Here is an 18,527-nt window from a genome sequence, read left to right as displayed (position 1 = left end):
TTTTTCTTTAATAGAATTAGCATTTACGGAGAAAAAAAAAATTTGTCCATATTTGATAGACAAGTTTTTGTATATATGTCATATGCTATGTTAAAGTTGTTATGATAGTTTTGAGACTTTTAAATAAATTTCTTTAATTTTTCCTTTTGTCTAATTTGGAGACTAACAAAATAAAGAAGATCTAAAATTTAAACCACTAGTAAATTATTTTTATATTAATATAAAATTTTTAAATAGATGAAAATTGTATTCATATAAATGAACATTTCATATTTACATATATTAAGATGGATGGTAAAGAGAGCTAGAATTAAATTGTACCTCAAGAGTTTGTTGTCCATCCTTTTGAACTGTGTTGGGATACAAAATGCACTTGTCCAATATCATGTATTTGTTCAATATGTCCTTCACACTGAAAACATAAAACAACTATCAGTTAAATATTTAAAAAAATAATATATAAAAAATAAAAATAATAATAATAATTATATATATATATATATATATATATATATATATATATATATATATATGGAATCTAAGCATGTAATTACTAGTAAATTTTTTAGATTTATAATTTATCCTCTTTTCCATAAATTAGATAGCAAAGAAGGTGATTTGAATCTTGGATCTCTTAATTTTCAAAGATCACAAAAAAGAGAATTATATATTATTGATAATTATTTTCTAATTTTAATAATTATATATTATAGGTTGTCTAACCTATATTATATAATAATTTAAATTCATTTTAAATATGTTTAATTTTTTAAATGGTATTTTTTAATCATTTAATGTAAAAAATTAACCTATAACATAGAATTATTAATTAAAAAATTTACCATACTTGATAAATCAATATTTAAAACAAATTTATATTGGTTTATTTTTTAAATTTTATTATGTAAATAAACCATTATTTATTTTCATATTTCTTTGTCCTTTTATTTATATATGTATATTTATTAGTTTAAAACCTTTTACATAAAATAAATTATACAACAGATGTGTATTATACTACAATATCCAGCAAAATTTTAGGTGGCAAAACATATCCGTACTCTCAATTTAATCAACTATCAATAGAGTCTAATCTCCCAATTCAATCAACTATCAACTATACAATCTTTTTTATTATTATCAAACATTAAAAAAAAACTAATATATTTTTTTCAAATTTTATTAGCAAATTATGATGATAAATAAGATTTATTGTTTTTTATTATTACACATTAATTATAGAACTACTTCGTTAAAAAAGATAAATCTGTATTATTATTATCGTCATGTATTAAAATTAACATTTTCTTTTACTTATAATTTCAATTCAACAAATTAAATTTAGATTTACTTTAAAATGTATATTTTTTTTTTAACTTTCAAAAATATTATCTTCTTATATTAATCTTAGAGTGCATCAGTACGATAAAAATTATATGATTAGATGACTAAAGATGAAATAATATTGTTGATATTGAATGTCAATAAATATGGATGATTATTATTGATACATGAAAATTCTCAAAGTACAATACTTAGCAAGAGTACATTTAGGGCTTTATTTGCAGCTCAGGGTTGTGGATGGGAAGACAAAACTATATCAAACAAGCTATTTTTAATAAATTAAGTTAAAAAGCTACTACGTTAGTTTTAGTGGATGAGTATTGTGAACAAGTTCTAACTCATGAGCTATTTGTATGGATCTTACTGGGTGTCTTTGAACAGTAATGAGGTTGAAGTGGATTGCTAAAATTGGAACTAATTACTTTATAATAGATGTCATCTAGATTATAATAATAAATTTTATATTTATATTATAAAAAAATAAAAAATAAAAATATTAAAAATATGATTAAATTAAATTGTTTAAAATTAATAATATATAAAAAAATTAAAATTTATTTCAACTTTTATTGCTAGTATTTTTTATTAATTTATTTTCAATAATAAATTTTTATTTCATTAATAAATATGATCAATATAATAAATATAGGATTAAAAAAATTAGAATTAAGGAAATAAATATATTTGGAAAAAAAAATATTAAAAGATATTTTTTTTCCATTTAAAATTTATGATATTTATAAGCATCCATCTATAATAACAAACATTAAAATACTTGTTTCAAAGTATATTTCACCTTGTTAAAATTTTAAAACAAATCATATAACTAACTATATTATAATATTATTATTACTACTTATAAAAATAATTAATATATAAGTTAAACGCATAGATATATATATATATAAAAATATGGAGATTTACCTTCACTTTAGTATGGAGATTCTTAATATATAAACAGTTTTTTGTTACAATACCATGGGCCAATATCTTAGCTTACCACATGCCAAAAAAACATAACTCATTTCATATTACTTTGTTGATATGACATTTTTTGATTAATTAATTTAATTAAAAGTGAAAAAACAACATAATTGTTTTAGAGATAAAACTCAACCTTTGATTTGCTTATATTATTAAAAATATTCTTGAATATTTCATAGAAGTTAAATCCTATCATCCCTCTCATCATTAATGATAATTAAATTAAAATTTTAAAAACTCTATGGTAAAATAGCTATAACTATCCACTTAAAACCTAAGTTAAATATAAATATTAGAAATACAATATTTCAAAAAAGTTGAAAGATAAGTTAACTATGAATGTGAATATTGGAAATACAAGGTTTCGAAAAACTTACGATAAACATTTATTTTTAAAGAAATAAATATAACTTTGTATTAAAATCAAAATGGAATTTCAAAAACAGAACTGTTACAAAATTCATCTTTAATGTAACAGTTCTGTGCTTGTGAAATATTTTACCAACTATTCTGAACAATTGCCTACCATTTACCCCATTGAAAACATCTAAAAGTAACTTAAAGTTGCAGAACATTAAACGATTATCTGAAACTTGACAACCCGGCTTCAGAAACTTCTTCTAGTTGTTCGGCTTCAGTGTCTTTAGTCTGCAAGTCACAATCCATTGCTCTTCTGATATTTTTCCTTCGTTGGTCCTCACTGATGTCTGAACACTGCTCCTTTTATTGAAAATTTCCTGCTTAATTCCGTCTCCGCAATCCATGGTACCAACACTCTGGATCGCCTTAATTGAATGTCGTGTATAACGTAAGAACAGAAGAATTTAAATATTCTCTGAGGTGAATCGTTTGACAATTCGATGCAACGGGAGTCCTGGCCCAGATCCACCACATTTCAACTGATAATACTTCGACTTGCCTCCACTTGGCATTCTGAGATGCTCCAGTTGGATCGTTGTTCCGCTCTCCCAATTACTAATGGTACAAACTTCCTCGGGTCACTTAAATGCTGATAGTTTTTATTTATTCTCGATGTGATTATCCTTAGACATATTTCTGATCTTTGGGTGTCATGTTGCTCAGATGTGTTGACGGGATAACTTTTCAAATTAATCAGGGAAAGGGTAAGTGCAAAGTGTGGTCTTTGATCCTGTTCCATTATTCCTTGCCCACCTTTGTTTTCCAGGATATCAACCTCAGAATTTAAGTGAAAATACACATGACCAAATTCTATATGCTCAAAGTGTTGAATTTATAAATGAAGGTGAGATATTCTCCCCTAGCTTTCTATATTTGTTGAATCACAATCATTGAGTCATTAAAGATCATTAGCTTGTGGATTCTCCCAGTTATGGTTTAGTTCTAAACCTTGTTATATATCTAGATATTATGCTTGGTTGTTGGTTGAGGAATTTTAAATAAAAGCTTTTTACAATATATAATTTAAAAAAAATATAATAAAAATAACAATGACTTAATTTAGAAGATCAAAACTGCATTTTTATTATAATTATTTTAAAGGAAAATTCAATATTACTAAAATAAAAACCAACTCTCCATAACTTCACAGTAAAATAAGTTTTAAAAAAATTGGAATAAAAAATTATCATATATATAATACTAAGGGAATAAAAAATAAAAATAATTATACTAAAATGTCTTACTTCTTATATTAAATTTCTAGGTTTCACCTTGATTTAAGTGGAAAGTAGCAGTCCCAATTCCTTCCAAGGGATAAGTGGCATTATCCCCAAGTATAATATGGAGAGATAAGTGGCATTATCCCCAAGTATAATCTCCATATTAGTCTTCTTTTCAACCAAGTTTGGGAGAGGTTCTTTGTACCCAGTGACGTGCCTTGACGCACCATTATCAATCAACTAATGATCCAATGTATCCTGAGAAGAGGCTGTGGTGAGGGCAGAAATAAGATAAAATTATTTTTGCTTTACGACATTAACTTCTCCCTACCTGGAGTTTCTCGACTTTTTGGGAGGACGACCATTTCCATTTCGAGCAACATTTAAAATATTGATAAAACTATTGATCTTTATAAATTGTTCAATCTATCAAAATTATAAATATATAAGAATAATCTTAATTTTTTTCAATCATTAAAGCAAACCAATCCATTTTTCATTTTCTTTTTAATTTTTATAAAACAATATTGATGTCATCCTTATAATAAAACTACATAAAAATAAATATTAATAATAAAACTACACAAAATAAATATTAATGTTATATATAAAATAAATGTTAATGTTATATACAGTTATGAATAATATCTATTTCATTTAAATTAATATTCATCTTTAACCAAAAATCATTTTTGTGGGTCATTTTCACCGAGGCAGTTTTAGCAATGCAGTTTCATTGCAAATTTCACTAAAACATTTAGGAATGGCATTTAACTAAGGCATTTTCAATTAAACATACCTTGAACATTTTCAATTAGATTTTGAGCTCCATAAAAGAACATTGAACCCAATATTTTTTGTTTGAAAGAAAAGAAAGACTAGGACACACTAGCACTAGTCAAGGTACAACCACAAAATAAATTACAAATTGAAACAACTTGTCCCATAAAAGTAAAGAGGATGAGAAAAATTATTGAGCATAAATATAGCTTAATACATGTTAAGGTAATATCCAATGACCATAAAAATTGAACACTCATTAAAATAAGTATAAAAGGGTTAAGAATATTTATAAATGAATACCTAATTCTAGAAGGCTAAGTGGAAACAAGGAAGGAAGCTTAAAAGGTAAAATAATCCAAGAAGCAATTGATATGAAGTAATTAGGATAGAAGATATACTATTAGTGATAGAGATGAAAGTTGATATTAAATAGGAATTTAGGATGCTCCTAATCCTCTCGATCATGACTTATGACTTTCCATGGAGCAGGGGAGTCATGTTAAATTGGATCACAAATGACATTGGTATTATATTGTTTTTTGAAACTTGAAAGCATAAAGAAAGTGAGGCCTCTACCATAATGAAAAAAGTGATCCTACCATAGATGAATTGGAGGCATAGGTTGCTGCATAAATAATAAACATTTTCCCTCACCTTAATATTCACAACAAGGGTCATTTCAATTAGCACATTAGACGGATATTTCAAATATTAATTCTAAGAACTTTTATATAAGAATATTTCTCCTTAACCACAAGCATTAGTTTGATTGGTCGAGTCCTCATCATTAAAGCACCTTTACTATTGCGAGGTCATAGATTCAATTCTCTCGACACTCTAAGATTAATGCTTTGTGGTTAAGTTGGCAAAGTGTTCAATTTGGGTGGATCCTCCTAGTACAAATATTTTCTAGATGTAATGGTCAACAATCTTTGGGGTTTGTGAACCACGTAGAAAAACGATGGACAATATCTCACTTTGTGTTTATTAATTTCACTTTTTATAAGAAAAAACACTTCTAAAAATATATTTGTAGTGAAGGTAATATCCTCCTTGTACGAGGTATTAACTCAAGAACAACTAATTAATCTATTATTTCAAAGAATGATTCCAACACTAATCCTCTATTGTTGTAAGGAGCACCTTGCTTTACCTAACACCTACAAAAGAAACTCTAAACACTTAGTTGAGAATTTATTTGGCATTAAGCTAATCAAGATTTGTAACTCTTAAGATCAAATAATTTGCAATAGTCTAATCAAGTGGAAAAGAGCCAACTACATGATTTGTATTTACTAGTGTGGCAACAATGTCATATATTATGTGATATATTATATCATTGAATGTAAATTTAGACATTTTAAATGGCCATGAGCCTAACTTTGATAATAGATATTTAAATTTAACTCTCAATTGTCATGAACAAATGCTCCATATATTAGAATTCTCATTATTAGAAGTGGTTTTTTTTCAACAAAAATAAAATTAATATTTTTAAAAACAATTAAAAAACAAATTAAATCTTTATCAAATAAGTTTAATGTTGAAAACCTCTATCATAATTTTACATTAATCTCTACCTACATTAACAAGTTCTCTATAATAGAATAAGCAACCCTTTGTATGATAAAGAGTATAATATTGCTAGAAAAGTTGGCATTGATGCTTAGAATGACTTCTTAAAATCTAACAACATAAATAGAAACAAACACTATAACTAAAAGGGGAAAAATGTATATTTAAATAAAAATAAAGAGAAGTTGTTGCACCTCCCTAAGCTAGATCCTAATAAATCTTGGAGGAAATTCTTATTGATAAAACCAAAAAAAATAATGATTCTATTGAAGGATTGGAGCTACCACTTAAAATTATTTATGAGTCCCTTGATGGCATGAGAAACATTCAAATTGGCCCTCATTTAGTTCTTCTTTTATTATTGCTAGTGTGTCCTCATTCTTTTTATGTTTTCTACCAATAATCATAACATTAAAGACTCTTTATTGCACTTATGATCCATCTCAATTAGCTTGTTCATTTCCTCTTTGATGGGTTTGTTGTCTAATTTATTTTCCATACCAATTAGGGCCATATTGGCAATGAGTTTAAAACGCTAATGTTTTATTCTCCAAAGTCTCTACTAATAATTTGAATTTGTTGTAAAAAATTGCAACTAACTATATTTTATGTTTTTCTTATCTTTCCTCTTTCTTTTTTTCTAATGAATCAATATGATCATAAAGACTTTCTAGAGTGACTTTGCTCAATCTTACTTTGCTCAATCTCTCCTTGCAAAGTTGAGGTTTTAACATATGTGGTGAAATGCTTGTAATTAGAAAAAAATAAAAATAATAAGAAATCAAATACATAAAAAAAACTTATACACCTCAAACATGAATATTGTGTATATTGCTACAAATTATATTATCATAGTTAGTACAGTTATATTATATTCTTACCAATGTAATGTATGCACCACAAAAACATAACACATTTTGTGACCTAGTCAAATAATTTCCAATGTTCATGCTTAAAACTCATTTGAGGCCCGAGTAAACACAATATTTCAAAAATATATTGTTTCAAAAATACTAAACAAATAAAAGTGTAATGTGGATGAGATGCATACCCTCGTTACTTATAAATCAAAATTTTAAATAAAAGAAATTATATATATATATATATATATATTTATCTTAAATTTTCCCTATAGATTTTTTAATATATATTTTCTTTTATAAGTCGACGTTACATCTCTCCTCCTCACACATATATATGAGAGATTATATAATATTAATTTAATAAGTATATATATTTTTTTAGGAAATTCTCTTCAAAATTGATATTTTTCTTGGAAGTCATAGTTCATCTCAATTAATAGGCACTTTGAATATTGAAATCCCCTTACAGGTTGTATGTCATTTTCAGTCCATTATATTGTTAATTCATGAATGTGCATGGATGAAAGGAAAATTTTGCTCCAAAAAAAACAGAAATCATAAAAAAAAAAAGTTGATTTTTTCCCACATTAACTCGCTTCTATTATATGGCATATATGTTAGGATAAAGGAGAAGGATGGGAAGGGAGGAAGAAATTGGAATTTAGGGTTTGGATAAGGTTTTTGGAAGGAAGGATGAGATGCATCAAGTTAGCCAAATTGGTAAGTCATCAAATTCTTAATGGAGTGGATAGAGCAAAAAAAAAAAATGTATAAGGAGAATTTCAACTAAATACTTTTTAGGGCCAAAACCACCTTCTATAAAGATGTTGGATTAGATCATTTTTTTCACCCCTCAACATTCTAACATTATTACCTCATGTGCAATTATGTAGAACTAACAATATCAACAACAATGTATGGAAATAAAAGGAATATAAGAAAAAACAATTCACACAAAAAAACACCAAAATTAGTTGGAGAACAAAGCAAAACCCATAATTCATCAATTGTTCACATGAGATACAAATTACATATCTGATTTCCTAAAATCAATGCAGGTCAAATAACAATTTCATTTGTAAACTAGCATCCTATAAACAAAGAAAGTTGTTACGGTGACAAGTGCTACTACTGATCCCTGTCTAGAAGTCTAGAATATCTTGATACCAATAATCATTGACAAGCCCATTACTCAGAATCATAGATGTCATATCAACATATAATGCCATACAACTGAGATGTCATACCATTGTGATTCCAAAAAAGTCTTAATTGTGAAGTCAGCGAAGTAATAACTAAGATGCCAATGAAGGCCATCCATACAACTGTGATTAGATTAATATAATGGCGAGACAAACCATACTACTGATCTCAGATTGACCGTAATACGGTTGTGAGATCATAGGGGTGCCATATATACAAAATGGTTTCAAAACAGTGTAAAATTCCGCTGTGAGATTGTTCAGATCTTATGAAAGAGATCAAAAGTCTTTATACAATTTATTGTGCAAATGCAGAAGTGATCAAATATTATAGTAATGCGAAAAGACAAGTGCACGACCGAGACAGGTGGGATCACGTGAAATTACAATGATGTTGATACTCTGACTAGTGAATAGAGACCATACATAGCTATGAAAGTGAGATCAACTATTATGAGACGAGATATAGGGATGACATATATACAACATGGTTTCAAAACAGTGTAAAATTCCGCAGTGAGATTGTTCAGATCTTATGAAAGAGATCGAAAGTCTTTATACAATTTATTGTGCAAATGCAGAAGTTACCCAATATTATAGTGATGCGAAAAGACAAGTGCAAGACCGAGACAGGTGGGATCACATGCAATTACAATGATGTTGATACTCTGACTAGTGAATAGAGACCATATAGTAATACGAGACCCTACATAGCTATGAAAGTGAGGACATTCTAGAGCGTGATCATTGTCTTACTAAATGCAGAGATACGAGACCAAACGCGAGGATACGTGACTTGTGCCATAGTGCCATAAGTGAGACCTGTGCCATACACGAAATGTGAGACTTGTGTCTTATACCAATACGAGACCATAGATAGAAACATGTGCCATATACAGTGATTAGAGAACTATTTTAGAGATGCAAGATTGATATACAAGGAGCGAAAACAAAATTATAAGGCCGAGAGAAGTACAATGATGCAAATCCAATCAAAGAGAAACCAAAAACGGATCCATATCGAACAGAGAGAAAGACCAAATCCATTCAGAAATGTCACACAGAGAGAAGAAGAACGGAGGTCGTAGAGCGAGAGTTCTGTGGAAATAAGAAATTATCGGAGAGTCCTGTAACAATAAGAGATGCGAGTGCTTTGCCAAAGAGATGTGAATTCCTGATCCAATAAGAGATGCGAAACCCTGAGCCTTTTCATAAAATTACAGAGAAACAGATAGTTCAAAATCTGAAAACCAAGGCATGCAATTGGAATTTCCTTTCGAGATAAATCCAATTGAGTGTTTATAGATATTTGTTGTTGACTAAGGGTCACCCCCTTTGGAGGAAGATTTATGGATGGTACCAAAGTGATAATTTCAACGAATAGGGTATACTTATGCAAATATTTCATTTATTTGAAGCCTACCTAAATAATTTTTCATATTAATATTTTTCCCTCCAACCCATTGTATCGTGACATAATGAAATTCTTCTTTATTCAATCCAAAGAATTAGGAAATTTCTCCATGGTTGCCAAAAATTAACAATGGGGAGGTGTTTCCAAGGGAAAGGTAAGGATATTAACATTGTAGAGAAGGTTTCTTACTCTTTTTTAAATAATCAAAGGGATAAGGATGTTGTTCTAACTGGACGCCCTAGCATTATGAATATTTTGAGTTATATTATATGTGATGGTATGACTCCTTTGCTTTGAATAAGGATAAGTAGGAACATCTTATTTGGGTTATACTCTCCAAATTTTCAATTCATTCTTTTAATAAAAATATCATAAGGCTAGTTTTGGATGAGCTTGGGTCTTTCTAGTATGCATCACTAAAAACCCTTTTCTAGGAAGGCATTACTTGAATCTTGATCATGTCTTCTATCATTTAAGGTATACTAGAGGAAGCAATTTTGAATGGGGAGGACATATTAGCTCAATATCGTAGACTATGAAGAACCTCCTTATAAATGTTTGTTTTGTCATGAATATGACCACTCATTTCTTGACTTCCCTCACAAGAATCAAATTATGAATAAGGGAAAGGATCAATCAATATATAAGGTGGTTAGATATGTAACCACTAACACTAGATCCAAGGTCATAAATAGAAGTTTAGGTTAGAGTCATACACAACAGACAGTGTCGAATGGGAACAAAAAAAATTACATTCGAGGATAGTGGATCAACCTCTCTCACGATTGAAGGTTTCAAGATCGAGTTCTTTCAATTAATATCCAACGAAAGGGAATTTGATACAATTTTAACATGGTGGTCGTGGTAAGAGACGAGTAGCAATGAGGTCTCCCTCAAGATGTTGATTTGGTTTTGAACGAAAAATATCATTAGATTGGGATTCTTAGGTCTATGATAAATTCTTGAAGGCTTGATGTTGTAGGAGAGTTCCCCAACATATGGCTAATATCCATTGTTTCTCTCCAACAACTCAACAAGGGTTTGAAAGCACGCTTATAATTATCATGAGTCATGGAATTTTCTAGGATGATTTGGGAGTGTTTAAGAAGTGGAATCAGTAGGATTCCACATTATTTTCTTTTAAGGATGTTAGCTCTCTTCTAGGCTTGCTTTTCCTATTCATTAGAATCATCTAGTAATCTAGCATAATGTGTGAATTGCATTGGGTCAATTGAGAAACCAAGAAAAACATACCCCTTCTAAGCAACTCATAATAAGGAAGGAAACATCTAATAATGTATTTGACGTTACTCATGTAGATCAGTTCGAGAACTTATAATAAGGAAGGAAATATTTCAAATATGTATTTTCTTTTTCTCATGCAAAAATAGTTGGGAAAGTTAAAATAAGGAAGTCAATATCTAAATAATGTTTTTCTTTTTCCATGCAAAACTATTTGTAATCAAGTTAATAAGAAGGATCGTTGCTTGTAAAAGGTGACCTCTCCCTCATGATAAAATGGTGGTATTATTTTTTAGGATCAAGTTGTTTATCTATTTGTTGTTTCACTGTGTCATGTATGATTAAGTTTCAAATCTACATGTAAATCAATTGGTATCAGCGTAGGTGATCTTAGAAAGTCACCCCTCTAAATCAAGGAATGGACAGGAAGTCATCCATCTATTCAATAAATTTTATTTTTCATAGAATCATGGATTAGCAGTTCCATGCCCTTAGCTTTTTAACGCCCTTCTTAGGGTACATTCCTCAAGGAAATTGGAGCCATCTCATCATTGAGATCTACATTTCATTCCATTTGGGTGTATGAAAATAATGTCACATCATAAAGAAACATCGTCCAAGGACTCAAGTGAGGACTCACCAATCTAGGATTTAGCCATGGCTCTCAATGAGCTAATCAATTTACAACAAAAAAGACACCCTCTAGGGTACACGCAGTTGGATACATGCTTTCAATACCCAATTTTTTGGCCCAAATGAATATATATGTTATCGATTCTTGGATCCATAGTGTCTCCACCTATTTCAAAACATGTGAGATGGCAGAGGACATGAAGCTTCATATCTCCAGCTTATAGTTGCAAGGCATGGTGTAAGCATGGTCAGATACTTAGAGAATATATCCTTGCTCATTGAGCTTAGAGAAATAGAAGAGGCCAACCCTACTTGCATCACATCTTGGGATGACTTATACTAGGCATTAAGATCATGCTTCTATCCCACATGATATCTCCATAATCTCCTTGCAAAATGGTTCTAGCTCCACAAATTATGAAATCAATCAATACAAGCCTAGATTCAGGTCTTCTACAAGTTGCAAATTTAGTTACGTATCTCACATTCATAAGAGGTTCTCATTGTCAAATTTAATTCGAGATTGTTAATGTTTTTTCATTGAGAATTTGAATTGTTTGATAGTCCTTCCTTGGACAAGACCTTTCATTGAGCCTTGGTTGTGGAATGTAAAGTGGCTCCTCAAATCCGATATCCTCAACCAACATATGGTTTGTCTCCTATTAGACCTTCTAATGTGACTCTTTCATTATCCTCCACACTGCACAATACCCCATGGTATACATTCCATAAGACCAATTGACATACTTCTACCAATTGTCGAGCACTTAAAAGTATGTGCAACATCAAGACACCTTTTAGCAAGGTCGAGCAATCATATTCCCCTCCCCCTTCTACAATTGTTTCTCTTGACAATCTTACTAAAGTGGACCCCTCTCTCATCCTCATGATTTATAATGATGTCGAAACCTTTGTTTCGCTTATGTTTACCCATAATTGCCATATCAAGCATGAATTTTCTACTCTTATCCTCGACAATGGGAGTCAAAAGAATATTGTGCCTCAGGAATTAGTTTAATGTGTTAACCTTCCAACCACTCCACACTTGACCCCATATTATCTTGGTTTGGTACAAAAGGAAATCCATTGCTTTATTGTCTCAACATTGTGCAATGGCCTTTTCTATTGGCCATTTCCAACATATTGTGGTGTGTGATGTTTCACCTATCTATTATGTCGATCTATTACTCAAAATTCCATACCAATTGGTTAGGCACACCATTTATCATGCTAAATATCATTAATACCACTTGTAGCATGAGGTTCACACCAATTTTCTCACATGCTCTTCACTTAAATAATCACAAACTCATATTGGAAAAGCTCCCATTAAGAAATTCAGTTTGAACCAATGCATTTCTTTATTTTTGGTTTACCAAGTCAAACCAAATAACCTCACAAATCTAGTACTCCCTGATATGGTTCCCCTACTTCAAGAATTCTAGATGTATTCACACAACCCACGGTGCTACCACAATACACTATATTGAACATGCAATAAATCTTATTCCTGGTGCTTATTTTCGCAATGCCCTGTCTTATCACCACACTCCTGGAGAGGCGGCTGAGATAGAACGTCAACTTACATAATTGTTGACATTAGGCCATATTCACCCTTCATCCTCCCCATGTACATCTCTTGCTTTCATTATTCCCAAAAATAATGATTTTCAATGGCATCTAGTAACATATTATCATTCCCTTATTAAAGCAACTATTAAAAATTTGTATCCCCTACTCCGGATTAAGGATTTGTTGGACCCACTTACAAGGGGCTTTCTTCTTTACAAAGATGGATTTCAGATCCGACTAGAAACAGGTTTGCATGCATGTAGCAGGAACATGGAAGACCACTTTCAAGATAAATTTTTGGCTATTTGAATGGTTAGTTTGCCATTTGGGTTGACAAATAAGTTGACCACATTTATGATATTAATCAGTGATGTGTTCAGCCCACCTCTGGATACGTTTTTTGGTAATTTATCTTGATGATACTTTGGTATTCAGTAAATTTTGTGTAAAACCTATAGAACACATTTTCAACATGCTAGAGCTACTATGGATATATAAAATTCAGGTAAAAGAGAAGAAAACCTATTTTGGACAACCATCAGTTCAATATTGGGGATTCATACTTGATTTAGAAGGAGTTTGAGCATATCCCTCTCTAGTACAGGCTTTGGCACAATGCCAAGTGCCTTCAAATTCTCATGGCCTCAAGCGTTTCATGGGAGGTATTAATTTTTACACAAAAGTTCTCTGATTTTCCCGAGTTAACCCGAATTTTACACCAGTTATCTAATCAAGAAAAAATTCTTTGAAATATCGAGGCCAAATGTAATTTTTATAATCTCAAGAATGCCCTATGTTCTTCTCCTTTTCTCTATTTGTCAAATATGCATCAACCATTTTAAATAGAGATCGATGCCTCTCAGTTTTCCTTTGGGTTTTTTCTTAAACAAGGAGGTCACCTTGTAGCATACCATTCCAAGAATCCTGCAGAGGACAAGCTTGTTGCAACACTCTATGATAATGAATTTTATAGACTAGTGCAAGCATTGAAGCAATGGCACCATTATATTATGATCAAAGAAAACATACTTCATATTTATCATCATCCATTAATCTTCATCAACTCACATAGAAAGGTTCAAGAGCAATGGTAGGGCTACTTACATTCAACAATTCCATCTTGTCATTAAACATAATAAGGGTACAACTAATAAAATGGTTGATTTGTTAAGTCAACCACCTAGTCAAGTCCCACACATTTTAGAGGTCCATTGTGTCATATTTTATGCCTAAAAATACATGTGTACAATAGATCCGGTATTTCGTCAGATATGGGAAGCTTTGCAACAACATGTAGTTATCAACCAAACTCTCTTTCTTTATTATACCATTCATGATGGTTGGTTATATAAACTTTACCAGCTATGTGTGGCACAATCTAATGCTCATCTCCCTCTCATCCATGAAGCACATGCCTCTACATACAGGGGAGATTTTGGCACAACCAAGACCATTCTCAATCTCTAGCACCACTTCTGCTAGCCTACCTTACTAGAGCAAGTAGAAAAATTCATTCAACCTTGTTCACTTTATTCACAAATAAAGGCATCAAACCTTAAGCATGGTATGTACCAACCTTTACGTATGACCTCTTTCCCTTTGGAATCCATTTCCATGGATGTTTTAAGCGGGGTTCTACTACTTTCCACAAACATGATGCTATTTGGGTAGAAATCTATCATTTTTCTAAGATGGCTATCATTATTCCATGTCATAAGTTTATGTATATTACTCAGACTATGGATCGCTTCTTCTATCATATTTTTCCACACTTTGGATTATAAAGTAACATTATTTTTTATATAGATTCTCATTTTCTCAATATTTTTTAGTGTACTCTCTAATCAATGTTGGGTTTTCGACTTCAATTCACCACCACCTTCACCCAAAATGAATGGAAAAAACGAGATTGTCAATCATACTCTGGTTCATTTCCTTTGTAGCTATTTTTCCAATAATAGATAATGGGATTGTTATTTGAAGATTACTCAACATTTTTATAATAGGGTTATAAAATCCTCTACTACGGTTCTACCCTTTCGAATTTTTTTTTTGGGTTTTAACCAAGTGCACACTCTAAGATGCCATTGACTATCACCCCTTTTGGTTCTGCACATTAGAAACAAGAAAAAGAATTAACTCAATATTTTGTACACTCCATATCTTATCACTATACTCAGGTAATTTCTTCTTCATAAGATTTCTAGGATTGTGTCAAACAAAGGCATGACAAACAACACACACCCTTGTCATTTCAATGAGGAGATCATGTATGTCGCTTATTGGATAATCAATTCTTCAAGCGCCAACACCACAAGTTACATCATGTAAAATATGGTCCATATACCATTCTAGAATGCATTGGAGAAAAGTCATATAGTTGGATTGCCTTCCCAACTAGAAATCAATGATGTGCTTAGTGTTAACAATTTGAAGCTCTTTGAACCACCTCTCCTTGAGGAATGAATAATATTTGGCCTCCCATGGATAATATTACCAGTTTTTAGCCTCACCTGCTAGAGTATATAATTATCGATTCCAAGATGAGGACATCTTGCGAATTGACATATAGGATACCTTGTAGCTCACAAGGGTTACACACCAATGCAGGAAGAATGGATGACTACACAAACATTGTAGCACAATTTTCCTCTTTTCATGGAGGAATCAAGAACATTCTTTTCTCTAAATAGGGAGGAATTGCGAAACCAAGAAAGGTGTATCCTTTATGGGGAAACTCATAATAAGGAACGAAACATCTAATAATGTATTTGATGTTTCTCATGCTGTTGGGTCCCTATAATACTAGTGATTACCCCATTACTATTGTAGTTATACCCCTTATTAATATTGTTGTGCCCCTATTTCCCCCATATTGTTATTACTGTGCCCCATAGAATCCCTCTATTGTTATGTTTGTGGCTTTATATTATTATTGTTAGGTCGGCTGGATTATATTGTAACTCCTTAGACTCCTATATATAGAAAGGAGGTTTTGTCATTTGAATCATCCAAGAATTGTTCATTTATGTAATGTAAAGGAGGTTGCCCCCTAGAAGAGGCTGAATTATAAGGCGTTGATCTATCTTTTCTATCTTTTCTTGAGCTGGTTTCATAACATTTGGTATCAGAGCTTTGAATTCTAGGGTTTCGCTGCTCCAAACAGGTCATCGTGGCATTTTCGCTATAACTTTTTTTCTGTGACGTTTCAAAAGTTTCAAAAAAACCCATTTGAGAAGAAATTGCACTGAACCTTGGGTCCGAATTTCAAAGCCTTTCGCTCTATATTTGCGGAGATATGATCTGAGGAAGTTGGTCTTTTTGCAGACTCCTGAATTACATTCCAAACAGGTGACCGGGGGAAAATTGTCATAACTTTCTCTCTGGGGATCAGATTGAAATTTCGTAAGAAGGTATAGAAAGAGGACGGATTTTAGTTTATTGTATGCATTTTTCAGATCCAAAGGTCGAAACAGTGACTCGTGGCGCGTCGTACAAGTTCGCTCTACTGAACTAGTCTATAATCAAGTCACTGTGGGAGATTTCGCATAACTCTTCCTTGGAGAATCCAATTTGGGTCAGACTTGTGGCATTTGAAAGAGGACACAGAGGGCTACTACAAGTCACAAATTCAGAACTAGACGAGTGGAAAGTATAGAGATACATCAGAGGCAATATCGAGCTCCTACAAAGTGAAAAAAGGTGTGTAGATTTTCTTAAATTTTTGCTTAAGCTTGGTTTGAAAATTTATTTTGAAGGAATTCAAAGGGCATAGTAGAGCATTATTATTGGTAACTGATGTCCCGAGCAAAGAAAATGCAAACACCTAGTAAGGAACCTGAAAGCTCTAGCATGACTCATGAAGAAGAGGAAGAAATGCAACATGATATATCAAAATTACAAGACCAAGTGCAACAACTGTCCCTTACACAAAAAGGAACAGAATCTAAGATGGATGGTTTAAAGAAAGATGTAGAAGCTAAGATGGATGGTTTAAAGAAAGGTGTAGAAGCTAAGATGGACTGTTTAAAGAAAGGCGTAGAAGCTAAGATGATTGACGTGGAAGCTAAGATGGATGATTTGAAGATAGATTTGAAGACAGACATGGACGAATTGAAGATAAATATGAATAAGTTGCTACAAGAAATGGGCACTAAGGGTGAAAGGGTACTAAAGGAAACTCATGATGAGAATAAAAGAAATGTTAATCATGATTCCATAGACACTAATGTTGGATCGAAGACTCACCATATTCCAAAAATCAATATGAGGAAGTTTGATGGCAAGGATCCTGCCACATGGATATTACAGATGGAGCAATTCTTCGATCTCAATAATGTGCAAAACACACAAAAGGTACATATGGTAACTTTATATTTGGAACCAAATCAGTTTGTATGGTATCAATGGCTTTGCTCTCGTAAACAATTTATCACTTGGGCAATTTTTAAGGAAGAATTGATAGCACATTATGAGGATACAAAAAGCAACACTTTTTTTAGCCAATTAATAAGTCTCAAACAAAAGGGTTCAATAATGGAGCACATTGAGGAGTTCCAAAAATTGAACATAAGGGTAAAATATATTCCAGAGGAGCATAGGATTGATGTGTTCATAGGGTCTTTAAAGGATAATATCCAACATGATGTTCGCCTTTGGGAACCTGATTCATTAGAGAAGGCATTCAGGTTGGCAAGAAAAATGGAAAGCAAAATTATGGCAACCAGGGAGCATACCACTCACAACTATAAAGACGGAAGTGTTGTTGCCCCTAGTCTTCCACAACCTATAAGGTTGACACCACAAAAATTGGAAGAAAAAAGAGTAAAAGGGCTTTGTTACAGTTGTGATAGCAAATACACTAAAGGTCATAAGCGTGCTGAGAAGAAATTATTCTACATAGATTGTGAAGAGGAAGATGAAAAGGAGCAAGAAAGGTCAAAAGAAGAGGATATACTCCACGAACAAATCCTAGATGAAAAACAAATAAATCCGACCATATCTTGTAATGCATTGGCGGGAATTACCACTCCTCAAACCATCAAGATAGAAGGACAAATCAAGAAGAAAAAGGTAATAGTTTTGATTGATTCAGGGAGCACCCACAATTTTATTCATTGTAAGGTAGCAAAAGAATTGAATTGCTTCCTATATCCAGCACTAGAGTGTCAAGTGATGATTGCAAATGGAGGAACAATAAATTACTCTGGAAAGTGCCATAATATCAAGCTATCCATGGGAGAATATGTATTGACTAGCCCAATGCTTTCCATTC

General features: G+C 31.5%; 1 protein-coding gene across 5 annotated transcripts in view; it reads right to left on the bottom strand.

The window, feature by feature from the left end:
* The window catches only part of LOC149263138 (MADS-box protein JOINTLESS-like), a 459,590-nt gene that overhangs the window by 317,925 nt on the left and 123,138 nt on the right, over positions 1 to 18,527 (bottom strand). For all 5 annotated transcript variants that reach the window (XM_089387205.1, XM_089387204.1, XM_089387207.1 and 2 more), the window contains exon 2: positions 322 to 412. In XM_089387205.1, the coding sequence (XP_089243331.1) occupies positions 322 to 412 (91 nt within the window). The remainder of the gene's footprint in view (positions 1 to 321; positions 413 to 18,527) is intronic.

This window comes from Pinus tabuliformis, chromosome 6, assembly GCF_031772625.1.
Source record: "Pinus tabuliformis cultivar Carrire ecotype Pingquan chromosome 6, CPIR1, whole genome shotgun sequence".
Lineage (NCBI taxonomy): Eukaryota > Viridiplantae > Streptophyta > Pinopsida > Pinales > Pinaceae > Pinus > Pinus tabuliformis.
This window is presented reverse-complemented; position numbering and strand designations above follow the sequence as displayed.